This window comes from Lagopus muta, chromosome Z (assembly GCF_023343835.1).
Source record: "Lagopus muta isolate bLagMut1 chromosome Z, bLagMut1 primary, whole genome shotgun sequence".
Lineage (NCBI taxonomy): Eukaryota > Metazoa > Chordata > Aves > Galliformes > Phasianidae > Lagopus > Lagopus muta.
The window spans coordinates 54,384,679-54,409,871 of record NC_064472.1 but is presented as its reverse complement, the minus strand read 5'-3'; the positions used below and the strand labels follow the sequence as shown (position 1 = coordinate 54,409,871).

Here is a 25,193-nt window from a genome sequence, read left to right as displayed (position 1 = left end):
CATTTAAAATTGGTTGATCAGCCACCAAAGCAACACAGGCTTTAAGAAGATTTTGTTTATGACTATTAAGTAACCAAATCACCTGAAGAGCTGCAGAAAAACTTGAGATGAAGCCAGCAAATAAATCCTACTGGTAGTGATGGAAAAAAAGGGATAAATATAAATTAAATAGTTGTATGATGGAGGGTTTCTTGACACCTAGAATGGATCTTTCCAAATCAAAGCACTGATTGAATATAGTAAGAATTCAGGCAGTGTTTGTGGCCATGATGTGCCTTTCCCGTTATCATTGAGGATGTTAGTAGGAACTGGTAGTGTTGGAAATTCAAAATCAGAATGACACAGACTGATTGAGATTGAAAGGGACCTCTGGAGGCCATCTGGTCCAACGCCCCTGCTCAAGCAAGGCCAGCTAGAGCAGGTGGCCCAGGGTCTTGTCCAGATGGCTTTTGAATATCTCCAAGGAGGAAGACTACAACTTCTCTGGGCAACCTGTGCCATTGCTCAGTCACCCGCACAGTAAAGATGTGCTTCCTGATGTTCAGACAAAACCTCCTGTGTTTCAGCTTGTGCCTATTGCCTCTCATCCTGTCACTGGACATCACTGAAAAGAGCCCAGCTCCAACTTCCTTGCACCTTCCCTTCAGGTATTTATATACATTAATGTGGATATTAATTACTTCTCTAAAGAATCAAGTGTTAAGTAATGTTTTTGATTATGTATGACGTGAAGCTCTTGAACTAGTCCCTTGTTTGAAGGAAGGAACATGGTATAGCTTATTTAATTGATTGCATTCTTTCTTCATAAATTGTATATAATTCCTACCTTTTTTTCTTTGCGTCTTATTACACAGAGTATTATAATCACTTTCTTCTTGATCTCAGCTGTGAAACTTCAAGGTTCTTCAATAGACTCCATAAGAGTCTGCCTATGTGAAGGAGTTCCTAAGATAAAATTCTTCATTTTCTTCTGCTTAGGTCAAACTCTTGTCCCTTCTAAATGATTCTGACAGTAGCACAAGAAGCTGCATAGTGTTTATATATATATATATATATGTATATATGTATATATGTATATATGTAGAAACAGTATATAGGATATATATATACGCTATATATATATATCCTTTCTCGGTCCCATTTAAATATAGGTGTGTGCATAAAGGAGAATGCAAAATTAAAGAAGCATGGTTATAGTTTTCTTGTCTTTTCTGAGTGAGAAAGACTATGTAGTCCATATATCTTTTCTTAAGCATGGACATATACTTATTTTTCTCTTAAATGCAAAAGATAGTCCAGAGTGACCCAAAAGAGGCTTTTACATGTAGTGCTGAAATAAATTCCTCTGACAAGGCATTTTTAAAATTTTAAATGCTCAAAATACATATCTAGAATATTAAGTGGGTTCTTCTCTTTCCCTTGTGATTAGTGTTTGCTTCCATGTATGTGAATAAGGTTACAAATTTTGTTTCCTCTCAATCTCATTCATAACATCCCAGCAGTGTAAAGGTTTTTTGGTAAAATCAGAATTAGGTTCATACTCTGTTTGTAAACGAACAATGAATTAATCTAGGTACAAGACTTCCTTAGCAGTAGATTGCCAAAGCCTCCTCATGAATATTTTTATGCATCCCTCTGAATCTTGTTCTGTCTTCCTCTCCCCTCAGTTAATGTATTGCCAGAACATTTCACCCTCCCACATATTCTTCCTTCCAGGTCAGTGCTGTATGGCATAAAGTGAACAAATGTGTGTAGTCTTGACAATCTTTGTATGACACTTTACTTTGTCACCTTCCCACTTTTCAAGCTGTTGCCATTCATGACTATATTCTTTCCTACCATTCCTGGAGTCAGTAATTTTGAGTAGCATTATGTTTCAGAAGGAACTTTGTTCTTAAATCTTATGAGCGTCACTCTTAGCCTTCATAATGTCTTGGGTTGGAAGAGACCTTAATCTAGTTCCAATCCTTCTGCCATGGACAGGAACACCTCGCGCTAGACCAGGTTGCTGAAAGCTACATCCAGCCCAACCTCAAACACTTCCAGGATTGGATCATCCACAACTTCTCTGGGCAACCTGTTTCCGTGCCTCACCACTCTCATAGTGAAGAATTTCTTCCTCATATCTAATCTAAATATGTCCTCTTTCAGTTTAAAGCCATTACCCCATTGTCCTGTCACTACACTCGTGAGTCATTCCGCAGCTTTCCTGTCAGCCCTGCTTTGGTACGGGAAGGTTATTATGATGTCTACCCAGAGACCTCTCTTTTCTAGACTGAACCTACTAGCCATAATTTAATCCTTTTAAAATAATTTTGACTAATAGTTTGATATTACTTGCTTTTAAACATATGTTTTGTGGTTTTGCTGATTTTTTTTTTTTATTTTTATTTTTATTTTTTTTTGTAGTTTTGCATCTTGATGTGGTTTTTCACAAATACATTTCCATATGTCTACTGTTTTTCTTAATTCCTTGGAATTTCTCCGTCTTCCTTCATAGAAATGTTTCTTAGTGTGAATTAATTCAGAATAAATTAAATAACATTGCAATTATATTCTTTTTGGTCTGCTGAGGACTTCACAGATCTATAATGTCTTAGGCCTATATTGTTATGCAATAATCTTTTTCCCCCATAGAGTTATCTTACTTAGTTACACATTCTATTTCAGACATTACTTTCTGCAGTTTCATTTATCTCTCGGAAGCTGATCTCTTTTGTCTTTGACGTTTCCATGTGAGTTTACTAGGAAAACAAGATGTCCTCATTTTTGTCTGCCTCTATCTTGAACTAAACATGCTTTCCAGTGTAATTGAACAGTTGCTTCTCTTAGAACAATGCTTCTCTCTTCATCCCTCTCCCTGGTACACAAGCATATAAGTAGTTGTATCTAGCTGCATCTAATTTTGTTCACTCTGAAAGAACGAAGCAATGGTTGGATTTCTTTTCTTAAATAGGCAATTTTTCTTTCATTTCTCAACAGTTGGTCATTGTCTGTTGCATAGACTTATTCTAAGTTGTGTTCTTATCTGTTTTTTTTTGTTTGTTTGTTTGCTGCAGTTGTCTTGTTTTTGTCCATTTTACTGTTGTGTTCATGGTTACTGATAATTCTGAAAATACTTACAAATAACTAAAATATCATTTTATTGCCAAGTAAGTTTATGTACCTGGATCAGAACCTTTATTTTCTTTTCCTTTCTGAAAAAATCTCAGTTTTCCTTTTTTAGGTATCTGAAACACATTAGATGCTGCAGAGGATCCATGAAAATTGGGTTTTCATTTTGTTTTTGTGGTAGGTTTTCACTGTATGTATTTCCCCCTTGTATGGTTTCAGAGTATGCTGTATCTATCAAGCTGAGCTTTCACCACTGCACTGCATTGTGATATGGACTGCAAATGCCATTTAGGACAAGGCAGTGACTTTCAGTAGAGTTGACAAACCCTTTGTGTCTGCACTTTGGGTGAAGTTTTCAGAATGGCAAAATCACTTACCTGCCAATGAAGCACTTCTAGAAATGCTGTCTTTCTTCCCCCCTTGCAGAGACAAGGAAACTCTTACACATTATAACTAGCACATGGCAGTAATTTAGATGTGGCTGTGTTGATGGGACACCATGCAGACAGTCATTTCTCCTGCTTTTCTTTCAAGTAGTCATTTTCCCATTTGGATATGAGAATGCCGCTCTATACAAACAGTGGATTTTATGGTCTTTTGGATCCACAGGTGCTGGTGTGAAGTCAAGTACTTGCTAACCTTGTTACTGTTCCTGTGCAGGTAATCTGTAGGTAGATGTGTTCAAAATTCTAGTCATGAGACTTGCAACATTGCCACTGTTCAGTTACTGTTAATTTTTTCCTCTTGACGTGACTATAGATGTCCTTTCATTTACTTCTGAACATCCCATGCTGTTAGCTTGCTTTCGGAGTTGCACAGCAAGGTTCTTCCATTCACTTTAGACAAAATTATTTTTAAATGCGTTCAACATGTGTATGTCCTTTTCCTTTTAAGTTATCAGGGCTATGTATTGTCATTTACTTTCTTGTTGTACTTTGAGGCTGTTGCAGAAAAGAGAAAACATCATTCTTTTCATTAACATGTAATCAGTACTTCCTGCCGTTTCATTTTTCTTCATTTTCTCTCCTTCTATGTGTTCTTTTTGGCTCATATTTTACATTACTTAGTTACTACTTTACATTACTCTTCCCTTTGTTTATTTTAATGTCTTTCTTCTGTTTTCTGACTTTGATGTAGTCTTACAAAGCCATTTTACTTTTTTCACACATGGATGCATAGGCCCAATTTCTGCTTCTAACCAAGCTTGTTAATGATTTCTTGGAGTGCTTCCAACCCTACGTACAGGAAAAAGGCTGAGGTGGGACAAATGTGTACATATAGTCATGCTTTGGTTATTGGGTATTCTGAGAGAAAAACTCTCTTCCTCTTTTGTTCTCCAGTCTTAACACCCAGACATCGTGTTGTAGCAGCAACACTGTCAGGTGTCCATCAGGTTGGCACGCCAGCTCAAGGCCTGAGTAGATGCAAAAATGCTTGATTAACATCTAAGTCAGCTTTGCACCAAAGTACACACAGAGCACTTTGGAGTATCAGCCTACACTTCCAGCAGAAATAGAGTAGGTGCACACATAGAAGTGCTTTGCCAGTTTGAGGCAATACTGCTGTGCTCTTTGTTAAAAATCACTGTACTGTTGCTTCTTGGCTGTTTGTTTTTGTTTTGTTTTTTCATTTGCCTCCCTAGCCCTTTCTTCAGTTGCTGCTTTTGAAAATAAAAAATAAATATCCCAAGGCTACACTGCCTTGTCTGTTAATTGCTCACTGTCCATTCTGTTGCTATGTGCTAAAAGGCATGGTTGTAAGAAACTAAAGGAAGTGTTTCTCTCCCATACCTTCACTCATTTTGGAGTGAGCATGTGCAGTGTGGTTCAGTGCTTGGTGAAGTTAGTGGGAAATCTCCCATGCCTTTAGTCAGCTTTGAAATTTGGATGAAGTCTTCCTGATGAAGCCGAGTTGCACATCCATGCTAGGAGAGCTGTCTAACAGGCTGCTTCTGAGAAACCAACAGAACGTCTATATATATATGTGTTAATATTGGTGTTAATCTTCAGGAAATGCTAAATCTTCCACATCAGAAGTATTGCAAAATAATGAATGCTTTTGCAAGGCAAAAGGGAAAGAATATACAGGCAGAGCCAAGGACCTGTGTCCCACCATCGTTTAAGACTCTCCGTAAAAGCTCTTCAGTTGACTTTCTTCTGTAAATTTCATAACTATCTTTGTAAAAGAGCAATCCACTAAACACTGTAATGTGTAGCAATTTTGAACCCACATTGAAGTAGAGTTAAGAATTCTTGCACACTAGAGGTAGAATTTGCTTTTCGCTATTCTGAATGACAAGGAGAGCTACCTTGTACTTGTGAATAGTCATATATTCCTTCAGTTTTCACATACCAGATTCCATAGAAGTATATAAACCATAGAATCATAGAATGGCCTGGGTTGAAAATGATCATCTAATTTTAACCCCTTTGCTATGTGCAGGGTCGCCAACCACCAGAGCAGGCTGCCCAGAGCCACATCCAGCCTGGCCTTGAATGCCTCCAGGGATGGGGCATCCACAACCTCCTTGGGCAACCTGTTCCAGTGTGTCACCACCCTCTGAGTGAAAAACTTCCTCCTAATATCTAACCTAAACCTCCCCTATCTCAGTTTAAAACCATTCCCCCTTGTCCTGTCACTATGCACTCTCGTAAATAGCCGTTCCCCTTCCTGTTTATAAGCTCTCTTCAAGCACTGGAAGGCCACAATGAGGTCTCCCCGGAGCCTTCTCTTCTCCAAGCTGAACAATCCCAATTCCCTCAACCTTTCTTCATGGGAGAGGTGCTCCAGCCCTCTGGTCATCTCAGTGCCCTCCTCTGACCCACTCCAAGAGCTCCACGCCCTTCCTGTACTGGGGGCTCCAGGCCTGGACGCAGTGCTGCAGATGGGGCCTCACAAGAGCCGAGTAGAGGGGGACAATCACCTCCCTGTCCCTGCTGACCTCCCCTCTTTTAATGCAGCCCAGAACACAGTTGGCCTTCTGGGCTGTAAGCATACACTGGCTTATGTCCAGCTTCTCATCTGCCAGGACCCCCTTCTCTCCAGGGCTGCTCTCAAGGAGATCTTCCCCCAGTTTATGTAAATGCTTATTTGCAAGCTGAAAGCTGGAATAATAGACACCAGACATCTTTTTTTAAACCTGCAGTTTTCTTTGGAGTAGACATCACTGAGGCCTTGGGTGGGAACACTGATGATGTGGTGGAAGTTTTTGATGCCTTTGTGGAGCAGAATGTAAATTACTAACTAGACCTTAATCTCGTGGGGAGCCTGCTTCAAACAAAGGGGAAAAGAAAAGCTTGATATTTGAGTGGGTGGAGCTCACTGTGAGCCCTCCATGGTGGGGAAACTGGCTGTAGAAGTGGTGAAAACAAAACATGATAAAAGTTGTATTGTAATCCAGCCTCTGTTCATGAGGCTTGGATAGGAAAGACAAAAAGGTATTTCATTTAAAAGAATCTTTCATGTTTGCTTTTGTTTTTGTTGTTCACCTGGAGATGAAGCTCAGGGAGCTTGGAGACATTCACCTCTAGCTTGTGCTTTGTTGGTGTGTTTGGATTTTCTGTTGCTGCTGGTTTGTTATTTGTTTCTCAGGCATGTATGAACTAAACTCTGTTTTGTGATAATTAATAAAAACAGTGAGCATTTTGCTGAGTGCTGTATAGGACTGTTTGCCTTTTGTTTCTTCTTACTAATTGGTTATAATGGATGGTGTGTGTATATATATATACACATATGAGAATTCCTACATATCTAGCCTCAGGGAATTAAGCTTTGGAAAATGAGGTACCCATCAAAGCAGGAGTTGGCTTGTACAGTTTGTTTCCCAACTTCTTTTCTTTTTCTCTCTTCTTTTCTTCCTTCCTCCAAAAAGCTTAAGAAAAGTCTTTTGTGTTCTTTTCAGGAAAGTTACACTGAAATTCATCTGCTTTCATTTGTGCCATTCATGGGCAGCTGTGGGTTATACAGGACAAAGGAGATGAATTCCTAACCTCTACATTCAAGCACTGTATTGAGAAAGGTTCAGCACACACCCCGTCCTTTTTTGTAGGGTCCAACTGCAGTATTACAACTTCTAGTTTCAGTACTGAGTTATCTCTGGGCTGTATTTTTTCACATGCCATTAAAACAGTATGATAGAATTTACTTGGTTTTGGAAGGGATGTGTCTGTACAGATGTATCCATAGGAAGAGGTCTTTTTCTTAGTTTAGCAGAAGTTAGTAACTTTTGAGGAAATGTGGCTTAGAAGTTCTCTTTACTGGAATCTGTGATTAAATATGTTTTAATTTTTTAATGATGACTTGATTTCAAACATCCTGAACTGAGAGTACTTGAATTTACTTTTTGTGAAGATGTCTAAAAATGTGACAAAGTAAAATTTTATCATTTTGTGAGTTAACTTTTAATGTCTCTTAAATAATTCCATGAATGAGTAGGGATGAGTATCAATTTATTTTTTTAATATTTTTTTTCCATTTTAGGTAGGATACTCAAATGTATCCTATGCCAGATCTTCATCTAGTATTAACTGGAATAAAATATTCAAGTGGATCTGGACAGATAGATGTGTGAAATGCCTAAACAGCCGTACAATTAGTATGGTTTACTTCCACAAATGAAAAAGTCTTAAAGGAAGACTTCTTTTTAGACTACTTTTAAGTTAAAGCTGTCATTTCTTCTCCCTCCTTCTCCAATCAGATCTAAAAAACATAATTTATACTGATCACCTTTCATACAGTAGAATTCACATTAGATTAGGAGAAGTGCTACACCTCTGCTTCTTAATCGCTTTAGAAAGTTGTCAGTGGATTTCGGTATGTTGGTCGAACACTTGTAAAAGTCAGTTGGTACTGAGAAGACCTTTTCAAATTTGCTGATCCACAACTTTTCTCTGTTTCTCTGCAGACTCTTCATACTCGGAGCCTCCTGATGTTCAACAGCAGTTGAACCACTACCAGTCTGCAGCGTTAGCCAGGAACAACAACGTCAGCCCAATCCCACTTTCAGGGAGTGCTGCAGGAATGGAAAAAACGGAAGCCATCCTTAACTGTGAATTTTGTGAATTCTCCTCGGGTTACATACAGAGCATTCGGCGTCACTACCGTGACAAGCATGGAGGGAAAAAACTTTTCAAGTGCAAAGATTGTTCCTTTTATACAGGCTTTAAGTAAGTACTGTGGAAAACAGATAAACTGAACTCACAAGGGTGTTTTAGCTCTTGAAAAGACTTCTGAGATTTTTGAGAGCTGGCTATAGCAGCAGAACATGGCCACTGCTGACCAGAGAGAGGAACATAGGAAATGCCAGGCCAGATCACAGCAGCATCCATGTAATCCATTTTCCTCTCCCCTACAACAGCCAGTACCATCTGCTGCAGATGAAAGCATTGCAGCAGCTTTTCCTTGCTGGAAGAGATGGAACAGGTAGTGCTTTTCTTTAACATAAGCTGTTAGAGGTTTTTCCTTATCCTCAAGTATGAAAGTATATTCTACAAAAATAAGGTCATTTCCTGGATGCATAGGATAAGTAAGGGAGACAGGGAGATGGAAGAAATTACATAACCTTTCTCCCTTCTGAAGAAACTTCTCTCATGTAATTTTATTTCTTCTACTATTTATCTAGCTAGAATGCACTCTCCAGAGTTACTGATAGCATAGAAAGGCATTTCAGCAAATTTAATTAGATGTTGCAGAATTTAAAATCTCAGCTGTCTTTTTGTGTGTGTGTGTGTGTGTGTGTTAGCTACTGTTCTCTAAGGAAAAAAGTCTTATGCACCTATGCTCTTCACCGTTTCTCTCTGATGTGCTGGACCCTTGTGCTTATATCCCCCAGCTAGAATCTGAGGTCTCAGATATATCAACTTCTTAAGAGACTAGTGACAATATATAGTATGATTGGATATAGAAATAAAATGTTGAATAAAATGTTGAGCACAAACCTTCTCTCAGCAAGTGAATCCACACAAGAGCAACTTCTAGCTAATGCATCTGTAGCCTTTGTTGCTTCAGACCCTACCTGCCTCAGTGATACTGTTTACTGCTTATGCTTTATGTACTGATTACTATCTACCTTTGAGATTGCCAATGATCAACTCAATTCAATATGCTCACATCTTGTGCATTTTCCCAAGATGAAATAAAATCCTCTTAAATCAAGTGCCGATTAAATACGCTTATACTTACAAAAAAGTTGTATTCTTTCATGTGGTGTCTCAAACATGGCAAGGATTATGTCTTCTTTTGAAAGTGTACCGTGTTTTCTTTCTTAAAAACAAGGACAGAAAAGCCCTTACAAATCCCCTCTTCAACTCACTGTGGAAACTTGAATGCACTGAGGTTAGTAGGAGTACACCTGTACAATTCAGACATCACTGGATTGTGCCTGGAGCCGCTTGTGTTAGTAAACTATTTCATGCTCAAACTGACAAGCAGAACTTCAGTGTGGCAAACTCTCCACTCTCTCTTTACTCCTATTCTAAGCAAAAAAAACTGACCACTTTCCCCAAGTTCACAGACATCTCTCATTTCAGTAGTTGAGCTAGCGATCAGGTAAGTGTATATTATTTTCCTTTGTATGGAGGAGGAGTTACATGCCTCTTCCAACTTTTAAGTATGCAGCTAAGGTAATGTCAGCATGAGATTTTTTGTTCAGAAGTACTGTATTCATTCATTCTTCTGCCTTAATAAGTGGAGTATTCTTAGTCTTGGATTTTCAAGTCCTCATATCTAATGCTTTAAAACAGATCACCCGAGCTCATGTGTGTTTCATTTCCCGAGTCCAAACATTTTAGCTGTTTTGGGAGTTATCTTACAAAGATAGAGGTGGCTAAGGATAAAAATCTGTATTCACCTCTGTAAGTTCAGAACTGTTAATAGATTTTATTCAAGTTACTAAAAGTTGAATGCGCAGAATATTTCCACTTGAAGATAAATAATGAGCATGAAAGACGGGGATTCTTTTGTTATCTTAACTACAGCAATGTGAGCTATAGAGCAACCCAAGCAAATGAACGTCTTGTCAGAATGTGTGTCAGTTATTTGAGGATACAAGCCTGCAAATACTCATGTGTTACTCATGTGAGTAGCCCTGCTGAAATGCCAAGTGGCACTATGAAGACAAGGCAGAGAGATATCTGTGCTGTTTTACACAACACTTCCCTTATAGAGCTGTGACACCTCATCGTTCACGGCACATCTCTTCTGACTTCTCCCATCTCTCTCTCGTATTTCACAGATCTGCTTTTACTATGCACGTGGAAGCGGGGCATTCTGCAGTTCCTGAGGAAGGACCCAAAGACCTTCGCTGTCCTCTTTGCCTATATCACACCAAATACAAACGCAACATGATTGACCATATAGTTCTGCACAGAGGTAATGTGTGTCCTTTATGTGCCTGCCTGATGAGAGAAATGCTGAACAATGCCCTTGTCTTTCAGATTGGTTTCATTAAATTTTCTCCTCTCTACATATGCACAAGTATGTTAAATCAGCCATCAGCCATTCCATATCTTTTGTTCATTTCTGAGTGTACATCTTACTAGTTTCCTGTGGAGTTCAAAGTCAAGTGGTGCTGAAACAGGGCAGATTTAACCTCTCTAGAGAAAGACCTTAAAAACAATTTTAACAGTCTTCAAGCACCCACTTACTGAGAGTAGCAGTAATATGCAGCTTTGATCTAAGCCAAAATTGTTTCCTGCTTTTGTCTTTGTTATTGTATAGTCCTTGCTATCATAAACTGTGGAGAACACTGTATCAACTAGCTATCAAGTCTGCAGAATATCTCCTGATTGCTTGTTTGAATCTTTTCATGATGTGTGTTATTGTTCTTAGGATCAAACCAAGAATTATCTTATTTTCATTTTTCTTTAAGACTTCAGTTCCTTCTTCTCTTCTCCCTTCTTTTTTCAACCTAGCTAAAAGTGGGATTAGGGATTTCTATACTATATTAACTACAGGCTTCCTAACTCAAAAGAGACAGCTATTTGGGCTCTGTGGACTGGGATTCCTGCCCATAGCTATCACATTTGATGCTTGTAGATGGTCTATTGGCTGCCAAAATCCTAATCCATGTGGTGGGATGGCATTCTGCCTGCTTGCAGGTTGGGCAGAGTTTCACAGTCGGATACTGGTGGTGTACAAACACAAGTTTTGCATGCCATCTTTTGCTGGAGGAGATCCTGGTGTGACAAGTGCTAATGTAATTCCTTGTAACATACAATTTCCCAGTATTGGTTACTTAAAGTCCTTCTTGTACCAAAAGAGTGATGTTGGCAGACTTGATGCAAATTTCTGTCTGTTAGCAGGGCCCTTGTGAGCAAATGTCTGGGAAAAAGTGACCTGCCAGTGATTCAAAATGCACATTACAAAGCTGCTTTGTTTGGTTGTAAAAGTTTGTCAGATGCATTTACTTCCTGTCTTTGAAGGTGTTGTAGTGTCAGATTTTGCCCAGCTTCAGGACATACTCCAGAATTAACTCACTTCAGAGGAGAAGAGGGTTTAGTTAATCCCTGTGCAGTGTGCGCTGCGGTTTCAAGTGATGTCAAGGTGTGTCTGGTTTGTTACTTGCCAGAGCACCAGTGAGCACTGCTTTTTAAAATATAGATAGAGGGAAAAGCTGATGGACTTAGGAGAGTTCCCATCAAACGTAGACTTTACACTGGGAGTTTCTTGTTGCACAAGTAGAAGAGCACTTCATGAGCTTAAGAAGCTGTGCTACCTTTACAGAGGTGTTTCTGATCACTTGCAGGAAGTTGTTTACCTCCTGAGTGACACCAGATCTGTTCTTTTGTTTAGCTTTTGCTTCATTTGCACAAACCAGTCTTGAGTCCTTGTGCTGTTGAAACAACTGGTAGCAAATGACATGATTATACATCAACTAGTGCACTGGAAGAGGTAAATCAATAAAATAACTTTTAATAAAAATGGGAGTTTAGCTGGTAGAGAATCTATTGAAGGAAGCACAAGGATCTTATTAGGCATCAAGAGTGATGGTAATAAAGTAAGTATGGTCATCCTTTAAAGTTCTTTTCAGTGCACATATCCAGATTAAAAACAAAACAAAAAATAACCTTTTAGTTGTGTTTGTTGCTTGGCATCTGAAGCAGATGATTTTGACAAGATTTAACATGCACTGTTAAATCCCCCTCATGAGAGAGAAGCTGAGAGATGTTGAATGCAGCATGAGATATCTTTCCTCTTTTATTGGTTATATATTTATAAAACAAACATAGTCCTGAGCTGTGGTCATAAAGAGTTGATTTTTTAGATAGATGGAGTAATGCAGCGTGTAAAATCAAGAGTGGAGGATTCAGTCCATTTCATATTTAATTTTTATCCCGTGTAAAAAGACACATTTACAGATATGTAACTCTTACATTCTTTCCAAATTGTTGCATCTAAAGTCCTTGATGAAGTAATGTGTGTTTAAAATTGAAAGTATATATATCTCTTAATTAGTAGCTGTGGAATTTGACTTGCACAGGGCTAAAGAATTATAAGCTGTAAGGCTGAATGGTGTGTAAGAATTACACAAGGAATTTGCTTCTTGTTAAGGATGTGGGGAAACAGAATGCATCCAGAAGTCTTTCTGCAGGTGTAACCTATTCTGTTCAATCTGTTCTTTATCAATGTAAATGCTGTTCAATGTCCTCTCTATAGGCATATGATATAGGCATATAGGCTCCTTACCTTTTGGCAGGCTGTATCAAGGGATTGATACAGCTGGAAGGCTTGGTCCTCTGCTGTGCAGTCATGTGAAGAGATAAAGTATGGTTAGGCAAGCACAGGGACCTTCTATGGAGAAGAAAGTGAAATCTTGCTCCACAGCCAGCAGAGCAGCTTAGCTTTGACTGAGTCTGGCCAGTACAGTTCAGTTTCATTATCCCTTTTGGTACCATTCTCATCACACATTTTGAAACACATTAATACTTCTTCAGGTCTGATGCAACTTACCGAGGTCACTATTATGTCTACTTTAAAGTCCTTGGGGTTTTCTATTTTCTTCTTTTTGAGATCATTTTACTCTCTTGCTGGTACAAATGGGGATTTTTTTTTTCTTCCATTTAAATGAAATCTCATCCATTTCTATTGATTAGTAAATTCAAGACAAAAAATGTGAAATTTTCAAATTACTCTACCTCCCCCAAGGCTTTGTTGCTAAATATCCTGTTTCCATACACATGGTTGTTTCTGCTATTATACCTTGTGTACACATCTTCACTCATACATACCCCAGTGCTCTGCTTGCTTTTGGCTTATGGAGCACAAAATGCTATATGTTAAGTGACTGTAACTTTGATTTACACTGATTATGGGCAAAAATATCTATGAACAAACACCTGACATAACCAAATAATTTGTATGACTGTTTGTACTTGGTCTATGTTTAAGGAAAGGAATTGAGTAGTGTATGGTATGGTGTGTTGTTGAGTAAAGATTTTTCCTTATAACAAAGGACTGATAAAGCCATTGTCTTTCTCTATGCCTTTGAGGAAAAAAATATGTGTGTTCTCTGATCTGCTCTGGAATTAACCTGAATATTTCTGTCTAAGATTGAGTTTCTTAAACTGAGATTATGCTGTTCAGATGTTTATTTTCTTATTTTTATTCTTTTTTCCTTGTACTTATTGCTACAGTTCCACAATTCATGGCATCTTTTTTCAATGAGGCATAGTGGACTGGAGTCCCTTTTTAGACATTGTTGAAGTCTGAAGAAGTTGACATCTGTAAAACAAACAAAAAAACCCCTAGACCTTTCAATTTGTGTAGGAACCTTTATGGTGTGTTGGAATTTTGCCAGTTGTTCACATAAGATAAATGCATTCTGAATGAGTAATTAAATACAAACAACTTTATAAAGGCAAACCAGGCCTTATAAAATGTGAAATTCTGGGTCCAAACGAGTCTGTAAGTTCCAAGTCATTTCTTGGAGGAAACTTACTATGAACACTCATGTAAAACTTGTAAATTATCCCCTAAAATCCTTCAGGCTATAATTGATGTTTACTTTTATCTTGTTTTTTTCTTTTATGTTATTGTGCTGCCTTTCATTTGATGAGCGTATGTGTGATTGTGAGATAATAGGTTTCCCTGATGTGAGTTAGGAGATCCTGCATTGCTCCACAGTGGTAGATAAAATGCTTTTGTGGTGTTTGTTTGTTTTTAAATCTGTGCCATATGCTAGAGGAAAGGAGAATTTTCAGAAATCTTAGGGTTTTTTTCTTTCATTGGAATACTTAACTTGGCTTTTTCACTTTCGAAACTGGATGCTTTGCTTCCATGAGGAAGTCCAAAAGCATACAGTGGCAAGAGCCTTCTAAAAAACATTTGTGACCACAGAATCACAACTTTAAATTCTGTTGTCTTTTAGGCTATTTTCCCTTCCCTGCTTACCACACTGAAAGGGCACAATTCAGCATCTGTGTAGCTAGAGATGTTAGTGTAGAACCACAAGTCTTCAGCATTTTTCAAAGACATAGCTTTGGGAAGAGCTTTACTTTTTGAAGTGGCGAAAGAGGAGGCCATGAGGTAGGAAACCTTCAGTGTTCAGGGAGAAACTGAGGAAGATAGAGTATTTTGAGAGCTGTGGAACAGGTCTCATAGCAGTGGTGGTGTGTGGACTGGCTAAAGATGAGAGAACAGCAGAGCTTCTGCGGCCTTCCAGAAAAGCCATAAAGCAATCTGTGTTTCTTTAGTTGTCTTTGGAAGTGATGTTACCTACCTTATTAAAGGGAATGGATTGTTGGCTCAGATCTGCACGAGGATTGCCCCTTACCCTCCACATTAACTGAGTTTCTGGCCTATGTTTTTTTGCTCATTTGTTTGAATCTGTTGTTCAGCATGACCTGTATGAGAAGGATCCTCCTCTAATCTGCAGTCCGTAAGGTATAGCAGCACTAAAGTTCAATGTTAATTAAAAAGGGCAGTTGAGTAACAGAAGCCCATAATTGGTCCTTAAAGGATTTTCTGGTGACCTATTGCTGAAAGGTTAAGTTTGGGATTTCCTTTCTGCACACAGCTTGAGAAACACAGTGGAAGGGTGTTACACACATCCGATTCTTACTCTGTAAAAAGACTGAAATTAATTACTGCTTTGTTAAATGTCTGTATTTTATCTGAGAGGCAAAGAGTTTAGAAACTCAGTGAGAGCATTTGCAGTACATGCCTATGTCCTCGACCTGAACTGTGGGATGCGTGACATGACGTATGTCTAGATTTTGAGCCTAAGCTTTCTGAAAGTTATGGGTGTTCTGGGAGATTCTGCTGCTGGCTGGACTGTGTAGCCTCTTCTGGGAGAAGGCACTGCCTTACTTGCCCCCTCAGTCACCAGTGAGCAGCTTTGAATATGACATTGAGAGTACCAGCTCTGATTTTTACAGCACTCTGCGCCTTCCATTTTTATTAGATTTCTAGCAGCCATTTCTGGCTGTTGTCAAGTGCCGAACCAAAATGGTCTGTTGATTTGGCTGATTTATATCTGCTTTTGAATTCCCAAGCTCTGCATCTTGGCTCACAGATGGAGTCTCATTCACCCCCAGATCTCCAATCCTATCCTTGTTAACCCAAAGAGCAGTTGCATTTGTAGCATTGAAGGATTAGCCCTGTTGTTGCAGAGAGGTTATTTTGTTTTTTTTCTGTGCATGGTAGTCCAGTTTGGCTCTCACTCCTATGCAGGCAGACTTGCATACCCATAAAGGAGGTTCTGGTCCTTTATACCCATAAAGGAGGTTCAGCGTGGTAGTTTCCACGCTGTTGACACATGTCCTGATACTTTGTAAAATTTGTTAAGTGAACCTTATCCTGTTCCTACAGAAGAGCGGGTCGTTCCCATTGAAGTCTGCCGCTCCAAACTATCAAAGTACTTGCAGGGAGTTGTTTTCCGCTGTGATAAGTGTACCTTTACCTGCTCCAGTGATGAGAGCTTGCAGCAGCACATAGAGAAGCACAATGAACTGAAACCTTACAAATGCCAACTCTGCTACTATGAGACCAAACACACAGAGGAACTGGATGCTCACCTTCGAGATGAGCACAAGGTAAGGTTCAAATAGTTTTATTTTGTAACAATCTCCATGTAAATGCTGCATTTATGGTACTTGCATGTACCCTAAATTACTCTGTATGCTCTGATTAGCCAACCTGCTTTCCTTCCATCCATCTGAAAACTAATTTCACATAGAACTTAAACTCCTGTTTTCTACTATTCCTTTTTTTTTTTCCCCTCAGAAATTCAAAATTGAGGGTTTCTGAAATGTTTAGGATGATCAGAATTGGCAGACTATTTTATGCAGAATGTGATCATCTGGAAAAGACACTTGTTAATGTTATTTTATTTAAAGTGAAAAAAAAAAAAAAAACCCAAAAAACCAAAAAAACCATTATGAAACAATATTAAGGCTGTAATTCAGCCTGTCTAAAAGGCAGGAGATTCCAAATAAAAGATTGCTCTAGCAACTTCAGCAGCATGTCATGCCATGCATATTTTAATAACAAAAAGGGCAATGCATCTCTATTTATATTTAACAAGGGAAAGATAAACAAATATAACCAGGTCCTAGCTTAAGACTGCTTTGGTGTTTTTGTGGAGCTCAGTCTCTGGGAATCGGTTACAAGGCCTTCCGTAGACTCCTGTTAGCTTTGAATTTCTGTATCTGTAGCTGAGATACTTCAGTTCTAGAACTGAGATGTGTTTTGGAGTACTTATCAGAGTATTTTCTTATCGCAGGTCCAGAGAGGCAACTGTTTGCCTCTATCTGTTAGAGGCAGTCTCCTAAAATTCCCACCCAAGTCTTCAGTAAAGCTCACTCTGACTTCTTTGACTGAACAACACTTTTCTGATCACCAAACATATTTATGCTGACAGTATTAGCAGATAAGAAGTCCCAACAAAACTCTACACACTGGAAAAAAAAAAAGAAAAAAGAAAAAAAAAAAGAAATATTGTAGAAGCAAACTCTGTAAACTTAGGTTAGCCTGCTAATGTAGTTGCCCACTGCTTCGTTATTCTTTGAGAATCTTCTGCAATTCACCTGGTATGTGAGATGCTCTGAATCTTCTAATCTTGCTGTATGCAGGAGGCATTAATCCTCATTCTTTTGTCAGTGGTCAGCCTGGGAAGGTTATTCCCATACCTAGTTTTCTCCTCCAGTTTGGACCTACAATAATACTCCCAGTAGTGTAGGATATTTTTTTACCATCTCTCTTTGTAATTTATATCTTACTAAATTGTGTCTATGCTCAGTGCTTAGATACACAACTGATATATTGTGCCTTAAAGAGTTCCTGTGCATGAGGGAGTTGAATTAAGCGTCCTGCATATGGTCTTGTCTGTTTAAGTCTGCATGGGTAACAAGTCAAGTCAGAGAGCCTCATCCTGGCTGTATGAAGTGGCTAAGAACCTGATTACCTGTACTCCGCTGCATTTAGGATGGTTGCTATTTGGAGATACACTACAGTTTAATTCACATGCTCCTTTGGTTCTTTCACATTTCCTTTTCTGTAGAAACATTTAAGTTAGCCAGTGGGGGTTGATATTTCATTCAGTATCTTGCAGGGTGTGCTGTACTGCACTCATTCCTCTCTCTCTATCCTCTCTGCCTCTGTGGCTCAGTGCCTGTGCTGCTGGAGGGCTGTGTTTTTGCATGAAAGATGAATCCAAATTCCCAGCAGTGATCAACGAGCTCAGAGGGCGCTTGTCATCCAACAAGTATTAGCTGTGGTATCCTGGTCGTGCTCCCACAGTCTGCCTTCACTGTAAATCTGGACTGTTCCTCTGCTTTTTCTGGTGTATGTGCAGGAGTTCCCGACTTCTGTGCCCTAAGCTGTTGCTTTCATGCTGCTGCCCTGATCTGTTTAGTAGCTGCTGCATTTCACCCTTGGCTTAGCTGAGTTTGACTGCTGGATTAAGTGCTCCCATTATAGCCTATATATCAGTTTGCAAAGCACTTTGCAGCCGTTTGTAATGAGAATTAATCTGTTATTAATGAGTGAAAGTGTATGTGGCATGAAGCAGCCATGTGCTTAGTAAAGGACCCGTTCTTTCATGCGTGAAGCTGAATGAATCATTTTTCTTCAGTGCGGATGTGCAGTGGCAGTATTTGATACAGTAATTGAATGGTCCAGTTAGGATACAACTTAAAGGGTTTTGCATTTCCTGGACTTTTTTTTTTTTGCCTTCAATACCTTAAAACCAGGAAGAAATTAGGAGAATTTACTGAATGCCATTAATTTTTGAATATCAAAATGGGAAATACTGATTAAATGGTGAAAAAGCGATCGCAGAAAATAAATGTCTGTTAAATTGATGGAGTCTGCATGTCACCTCTGGCTCAGCAGGCTTTGGGGTGTGCTGCATTTCATTTTGACATATGTGTATTTTTTTCTGAGTAGCTTATGGTTATGCTAATGGCTGACGAAACTGTTTCTGTCAAAGGTGAGTCGTAATTTTGAGCTGGTTGGACGGGTTAACTTGGATCAGTTGGAACAAATGAAGGGGAAAACAGAGAGCTCCAGCAGTGATGATGAAGAAAAAGAAGAAGAGTTAAGCCCCAAGACTGAAGAGAGAGGTCAGTACAGTTTTTTTCTTTTTCTTTTTTTTTTTTTTTCTGTTTCTTCACAGTGACATGCTGCAGAAGTCCCACCAAGCAAGGTCAGCTGTTCACTCTACTCTACATTCTTTTAGACTTATGCAGGCATGCCAGCAGGAGCAGAATGCAGCTTTTGTGAGAAGACACCACCAATCCTGGGGAAATCTTATGTTTCTAATCCTTATCACACAGTTTTCTGACTGTTAAGAAAATACATTTCTTAATGACTGTTAAGAAAACACAAATAGGATCTTTGCCTTATCTGCCCATGCAGATAACAGATGAATGTCTTGATGCTATTCGATCTAATATTTTAGTCATCTGTCAGATTTTCTGTGTTGGTAAGCAGTTTTTAGCTTCACCCTTGTCACTGTTCAAGCAGGGGACAAAGAGGTCATGCCCAAACTTTTTAGTTGGCTATTATTAACTCTCAGTCCAGCATTCCTTCCTTGTCAGAGAGTCATTCTTGTTGTAGATGTTGCAGTTGGTGGCTCTAGAACTATGTTAGAACCATGCCCAAACTATTCCATTGTGTTTCTTAAGTATGAGCCTAAGTTTGTGTCAGTAATTAATTTCACAGACTTCAGCAAGGCTGGGTCATGTTCTTATTAATGAACAAATTTTGATCAAAGTTATGAAAAAGAAAGTCCTCCTGTAAATCAAACTATGTTGTCTTTCTCCTCTCCAATGTGAAAACTAGCTTACTGCAAGAATTTGGTCTAAATTATTGTCTAGTCTGCTCTGATATTCAGTTTATCAGTTAAATGCAGTAAAAAAAAATGTTCACAACTCTTAAATGAGCCCTGTCATGCCTGAGTGTTGGGTTCCTGGGATGCCTTACCCTACTGGTGCTGATAACTGTAGTTAGGCAAGTATCTACATACTTCATTAAAAATATCCCAAGATGTTTGCCTTTTTCCTCCAGAATTTTCAGCTATCAGTAGAAGATTCATTTTTAATTCAGGACTAATTCACAAAAGAACAGATGTCTCCCCAAGTCCTCTGTACCTTGAAGACTAAAGTTTATAAATTTAAAGGATGTTTTCAGAACAAGAGGGGCTTAGATCATTTCACATTTTTAATAGCCAGACCCCAGTGCCTTGGCTTTTGTTTAGTGTGCCTACGAAATCAGTTCAGTCTGTGCTTATCACTGGCACTTCACTTCAAGTTTAGTTAATGATAGCTTTTATTTAAATGAGAAAAGAAGGTAGTTGGATAGGAAACCATTTAAATTTTAATGTAGAGTATCCTTTACAAAAATCTTAGATAGCAACAGTAGAGGAATCAAGTGATCTGCTAAAGAGATAGGCATTTCAAAGTTCTTGGATATTAAGTTGTTAGGAAACACACTAGGTCTCTTCAGATAGTGTTTAAATCCTCTGAGCTTCATGGCTGGAATGCTGACTGAATAATGCCTTGACTGCAGGACCACCCCCCTTCCTCTCAGTTGCAGTTGTAGTGTGCTGATTAATGTTTTGTATAGACCCACAGCTAGCAAGGGATGAAGAGTCGTGCTGTCCTTGTGAGGATTACTTTAGCATTACGTCCAAGCACAGGTGCTGAGTGACCTTGGAAACTGGAGTATTCAGAGCAAGGGAAAGAAGGTGCTGTCTGACAAGCCTTGCACATCCGTGTAAATGGGAGGGAGGGAGACAGCCCAAGGTGAAGTTCCTTGTTAAAATTATCTCTGTGATACTTGATTTTGTGACATTTGTTGTGCAAACATAAAAATAGCACCTTGTACACTGGAGTTGTACATTCGCAGGGAAAAGAGATGAGTTATCTCTGTGTTTCATGTGAACAATAGTTAAGCAAGTGTCTTTAACAATTCTGTTTTTATTTATTTTTTCACATGTTGGTGTATTTCTTGACAGTGACTTGTATATGATCATTTATTTAAAAAAAAAAAAACAAGCGTATTTTCTGGCTTGTTGCACAGGTGTTCTTTTCTGACCAGACCATAGAGGCAGTGTTTGATACGTGTTAATTTGCCTCCCTTGAATCCATACCACTTGCATTGCAACATACTACAGTAGATAGAAAATGCAGGAAACATTTATGCCAACTGCAAGAAGTTGTATTTGCTGTACTTTTCTCCTCAAGATGAGGATTATCACTTTAAGGTTCAAGATACAAAGTACACTTTTAAAAATGTCCTGGTGAGATAGGTGAAGGTGTGGTTGGATGCAGAGTTGTATGCTGACATCTTCTCCCAGTGGATTTACAGAAGTTACTTCTACCCTAGAAAATTTTGCTTTGTTAGCAGAAGACCAGACCTGGGCTTTTAAATATTGCCTGTCACCATGGCTAATGGTGTCACAGCTTTCAAACCATATCAAACTATGTAATCTCATATTCCACTTGGGTGCTTTTGACAATCGTAATCTTTGTGGAGTTAGCAGGAAGCGTGATTTGCTGAGAGTGTCAATTTGTGTCCCTGAGAATCTGGAAAGAAATGCTGTCTGAACCCTCTGAAGCCTGTGACTTTGGCAGAACTAGGATTTCTTTCTGTAAGTCAAAAGAGCAGCCTAGCTTCTCCACTTCAACTTCAGGCTGGTATGCGAAGCTCTGAAGGTGCAAGGAAGAGAGTGTTGCTTTTGGGCAGTGGACCAAAGAAGGACTACTGCCCACGTGATCCTGCAGAGATGGGTATGTCCTGTCAGCAGCAGATGAACAGCTGTGTAGATGGGAAGGGAAAAGAGTATTTGGCTGCTGGTGAAGGACAGCAAAAAATACAGTGAGCTGGGATGAAGAAGGCGGCAGAGGCGGGAAAAGAGGGTGTCTGGTGTACAACCCAGAACAAAAAGCTGCCCTGGCTACAAACTGTGCCTCATATGTCCTCTATCTCAATCTTAATTTCCTGTTCTTAACAGAAACCAGAATCCGCTTCCACAGTAGAGGAAAAAAATGTGGTCCAGAAGTGCTTGTACCTGTTGTTACCTGCAAAAAAAAAAAAAAGAAGAGGTCAGGTTGTTATCTGTCATCTGTAGGCCTCAGAGAACAGGTTCTGATACACCTCTGGATTTACAGATTTGCAGCTCTAGAAGTGAAAACTATCGGGGAGTGAACAATACAGTGTATTCTAAAGATCTGGTGGATTTACTGGAGTAACACTTGCTGTTCTTAATGGAATTGCAGATACAAATCCTCCCTATTTATTTCAGCAAAATATCCTGTGTGGTGCGTATCTCCTTTCTTTAGAGGCCCAGAATAGAGTTCCTATTGTGTACTATCTGGTAAGCAACTTCTTGCAGAGAACAGCTTTTTTTTTTTTTTTTTTGCAGAAAAAACATCTACCCTCCACAAATAGTTGTTCCTGTACCATACTTTGTCTGTGTGTTGCAGTGCAGTGATGAATTTGTGCCACGTGCTTGGGCAGTAAAATTCAGGAGGCACTCTAGGCCAGGTTGGATGGGGCCTTAGGCAGCTGAGCTGGTAGGGGGCAGCCCTGCCCACGGCACAGGTTGGGCTTCGAGGGCCCTTCCAACCCAAACCATTCTGTGGTTCTACCTATGATTCTTTGTAAACTGAACTAATGGTATTGACTCCCTTTCTGGTGTTCTAGTGATGCTGCATCTGGTTTTGTGATACATAACCACATCGTAAATCACTGACAAGAAGTAATACAAAGTGACAGTTTTTCTTTCAGGGGGAAGAAACAAAAAGTGATATTAAGGACAATTCCATATAGAACTTTAGGAAAGAATAACTAGTGACAAATGTGTTACAAAAAAACCTTTACAGAACTTTACATGCAGATAATAGTGAATGTGTGGATAATTTTGAAATCCTGGGCTGGTCTTGAACACAGCAAATCCAACAGTGAAGAAATCAAGTGAGCAGAGATCAGAACCAGAATGAAGCAAAACCCTTTTTATTATGTAGTGTGGAAGGAGTCAGAAAGACATTCTGTTGATTTCTTGCTTAAGATAATCCCTGCTAAGGAATTAATGCTCTGAGCAGATGGTGCTGTCTCATATCCAGCAAAAGAATGAAGTGAGATAGTCCATGCAATTATTTTTAATGGCTTGTGAGGTGATCTTCTTAATTTGTGAGAACAAGTTTCGTCTTTTGTTAAAGCTGGCTGTGTTCTTGTGGGTGTGGGTTTTCAGAAATACCACTCCAAGCTGCCAGTGGCTTCACTTGTATTATTGGGTGCTTGACATTCCCGTAAATGAGGCCCCAAGCAGTTTGTGTGAAAGATTAGAATGGGATGAAAAATGTGTGCAGTTAAAATACTGGACTTTTTAGAGATACTCTATCTTGTAAGACTTCACAGTGAAGAGTCTCATGAGGGTCACATGTTAACTGTACATGTTTGCTTTCTAGAGTTTGTACAACCAATGCAAAAGTTGCAGATTGGCTTTAGTGCTTTAATTCATACTGCTTTCAAGACATTTTTTACCATTAGCTTATCTCAACGCTGGTTTTAAATCAAAACTTGATGGTCCCTTCAGTTATTAAAACACAAGGACATGAAGTAAGTAACAGCTTTGTTACACTTGTTTGCAGATACACTTTAAGATTTAGGATGTGATTTGTTACTTGCAGTGTCGTTTTGACGTGAAGCAATTGTATTTCCACAAGCTTAGTAGTTGATGGATAAGTCTTTTTGCTTCCTAAGGATACATCTTCCAATTTTGAGCAGTGGGATGAATTGGAGCAGCATGAAAGTGGTCCCTTCTTGCCCTGACACTTAAAAATTCACAGGCTGTGCTTGCCTTTTCCAGATTCCATGATGTTTCCTGACAATGGTCCTCCAGAGAAACGCTTCCCATGTGAGTTCTGTGGCCGATCATTTACAGAAGGCTCTGAGTGGGAGAGACATGTGCTGAGACATGGCATGTAAGTTGGTTTATTCTCCTTTGCCAAAAAGCCAAAGGTGACAGTAGATCTTGTGATGATCCCATCGTGCTCATCACCTCCCTAAAAGGCCTGCGTTGAAGGCAAACACTACTACATGAAGGAAGAATTCTATCTTAAGCATGGCTACAGTTATTGGATATCTCTATGAGTTCACTCGTTGTAACCCTGCAGCCCATGGTGGCTGTAGACTCTAGGTCTGTCCCTATAACAATACCATTTAGATGGCTCAGAATGATCTTCAGTGAGGGGTGCTGTTGTTTTTGCTTGCCAGACAACCAGCATAAAAATGGCAGAAAATTATGAAGAATGTTCTAGGAATGTCTTGAGTCTTTTTCTGTTTGTATTGTTTTGTTTCTTTGGTGTATTTGCAGCTGAACTTGCAGAGCAGTACAGAGAATTAGGTGCAGATAAATACCAAGATTTTAAAGAGAAATAAAATGGACCATTTTGAACTCCTCCTAAAATGTACTTAGTGAAGTTCACTGCAAAGATCTTTGTCTTTTTGTAACAGTTTGAATGCTGTGCAGTGATAAGCATCACAGACAAGATAGCTGTCTTTGGAATGCTTATTTTCCTTTCTTGATGAAGATCATGTCTGTAGCAGAGATGTCTCCGCTGACAGGAGTTTCTTCAAAGAGCAGATCTCATTCAAGGCTGCTGTCCTGCAGAAGGCCTTTGAATACAGTATTGTGGCTTAATTGTTGCAGGATGAAAAATACTACTTATGCTTAATCTTATCTATCTGGATGAACGCATTTGAAGTATTGGAAGCTCTAAAATATTTTACTGGATTATTACTCTTTGGGAAAGGTACTCTTCTGCCTTTGTTTGGCGCCTAGTCGGTATCATTTACAAGGGAAGGGGGAGGGGGAATAAACTTTAAAAAGTTGCAAGTGAGGTTCTTCCTTCTTGTGCCATATGTGCCCCAGCTGAGAGGGAGCAAAGGCTTTATTTCAAAGCAGGAATTTCGTGGATCTCACTGGTGGCTTCATTCCGCTGTCAGCACGAGGTAGCAGTGGTGTGGCTGCTTGTAGCTACTTTTTCAGGAAGTAGTCTGGTTTTCTCCTGTGTGTGATAAACGTGGATTGGCTTTGTTGTTCTCTGTACTGATGGTGCTTCTGCATTCCGCTGCTTGGCTTTCCAGGGCACTGAATGAAAGCAAGCACGGGACAAGTGAGGACAGCCAGCCGAAGGAGGACATGGAGGACACTGTTAGCACACTGCCAGAAGAAAAAGAAGACATTGAGAAAATGGTGCTGGACTATTCTCACAACAGTGAAACCGTAGTCAGTGTGGTAACTCCTGACAAACCTCTCCAAGAGATCTCGGAGGCCAAAAATGAATAAGCATTTGGTGTGATTTTAATCAACGTACTTGAACAGTGATGAATGGGATAGGGTGGGCGGGCGGGGCGGGCAGAAGGAAGAAATAAAGCTGCTTTTAGGACTGAATGATCTATTTTCAAAGCACTGGTACCTGTGTGAGTGTGTGTATATTAAAGTTAAATATTTAAGTGATGGAATAAGTGGCTCCATTACATTGCTGCATCCTTTCTTCTGGATCTTGACAATGGGAAGTTACATTCATCTTGGACTAATGAAGAAACTCCCCATGTTCCAACATTACACAACG

At 39.3% G+C, this 25,193-nt stretch overlaps 1 protein-coding gene across 7 annotated transcripts in view; it reads left to right on the top strand.

Moving 5' to 3' along the window:
* ZNF462 (zinc finger protein 462) overlaps positions 1–24,953 on the top strand; it is a 90,512-nt gene extending 65,559 nt beyond the window's left edge. For 5 of the 7 annotated variants that reach the window (XM_048930765.1, XM_048930771.1, XM_048930768.1 and 2 more), the window contains exons 8-14: positions 567–647; positions 8,018–8,279; positions 10,346–10,482; positions 15,922–16,145; positions 18,542–18,674; positions 23,426–23,540; positions 24,706–24,953. In XM_048930765.1, coding sequence (XP_048786722.1) covers positions 567–647; positions 8,018–8,279; positions 10,346–10,482; positions 15,922–16,145; positions 18,542–18,674; positions 23,426–23,540; positions 24,706–24,907 — 1,154 coding nt within the window. In that variant the 3' untranslated portion in view covers positions 24,908–24,953. The remainder of the gene's footprint in view (positions 1–566; positions 648–8,017; positions 8,280–10,345; positions 10,483–15,921; positions 16,146–18,541; positions 18,675–23,425; positions 23,541–24,705) is intronic. The other 2 variants (XM_048930770.1, XM_048930769.1) reach the window with 1 other exon arrangement.
* The last annotated feature ends 240 nt before the right edge of the window (positions 24,954–25,193 follow it).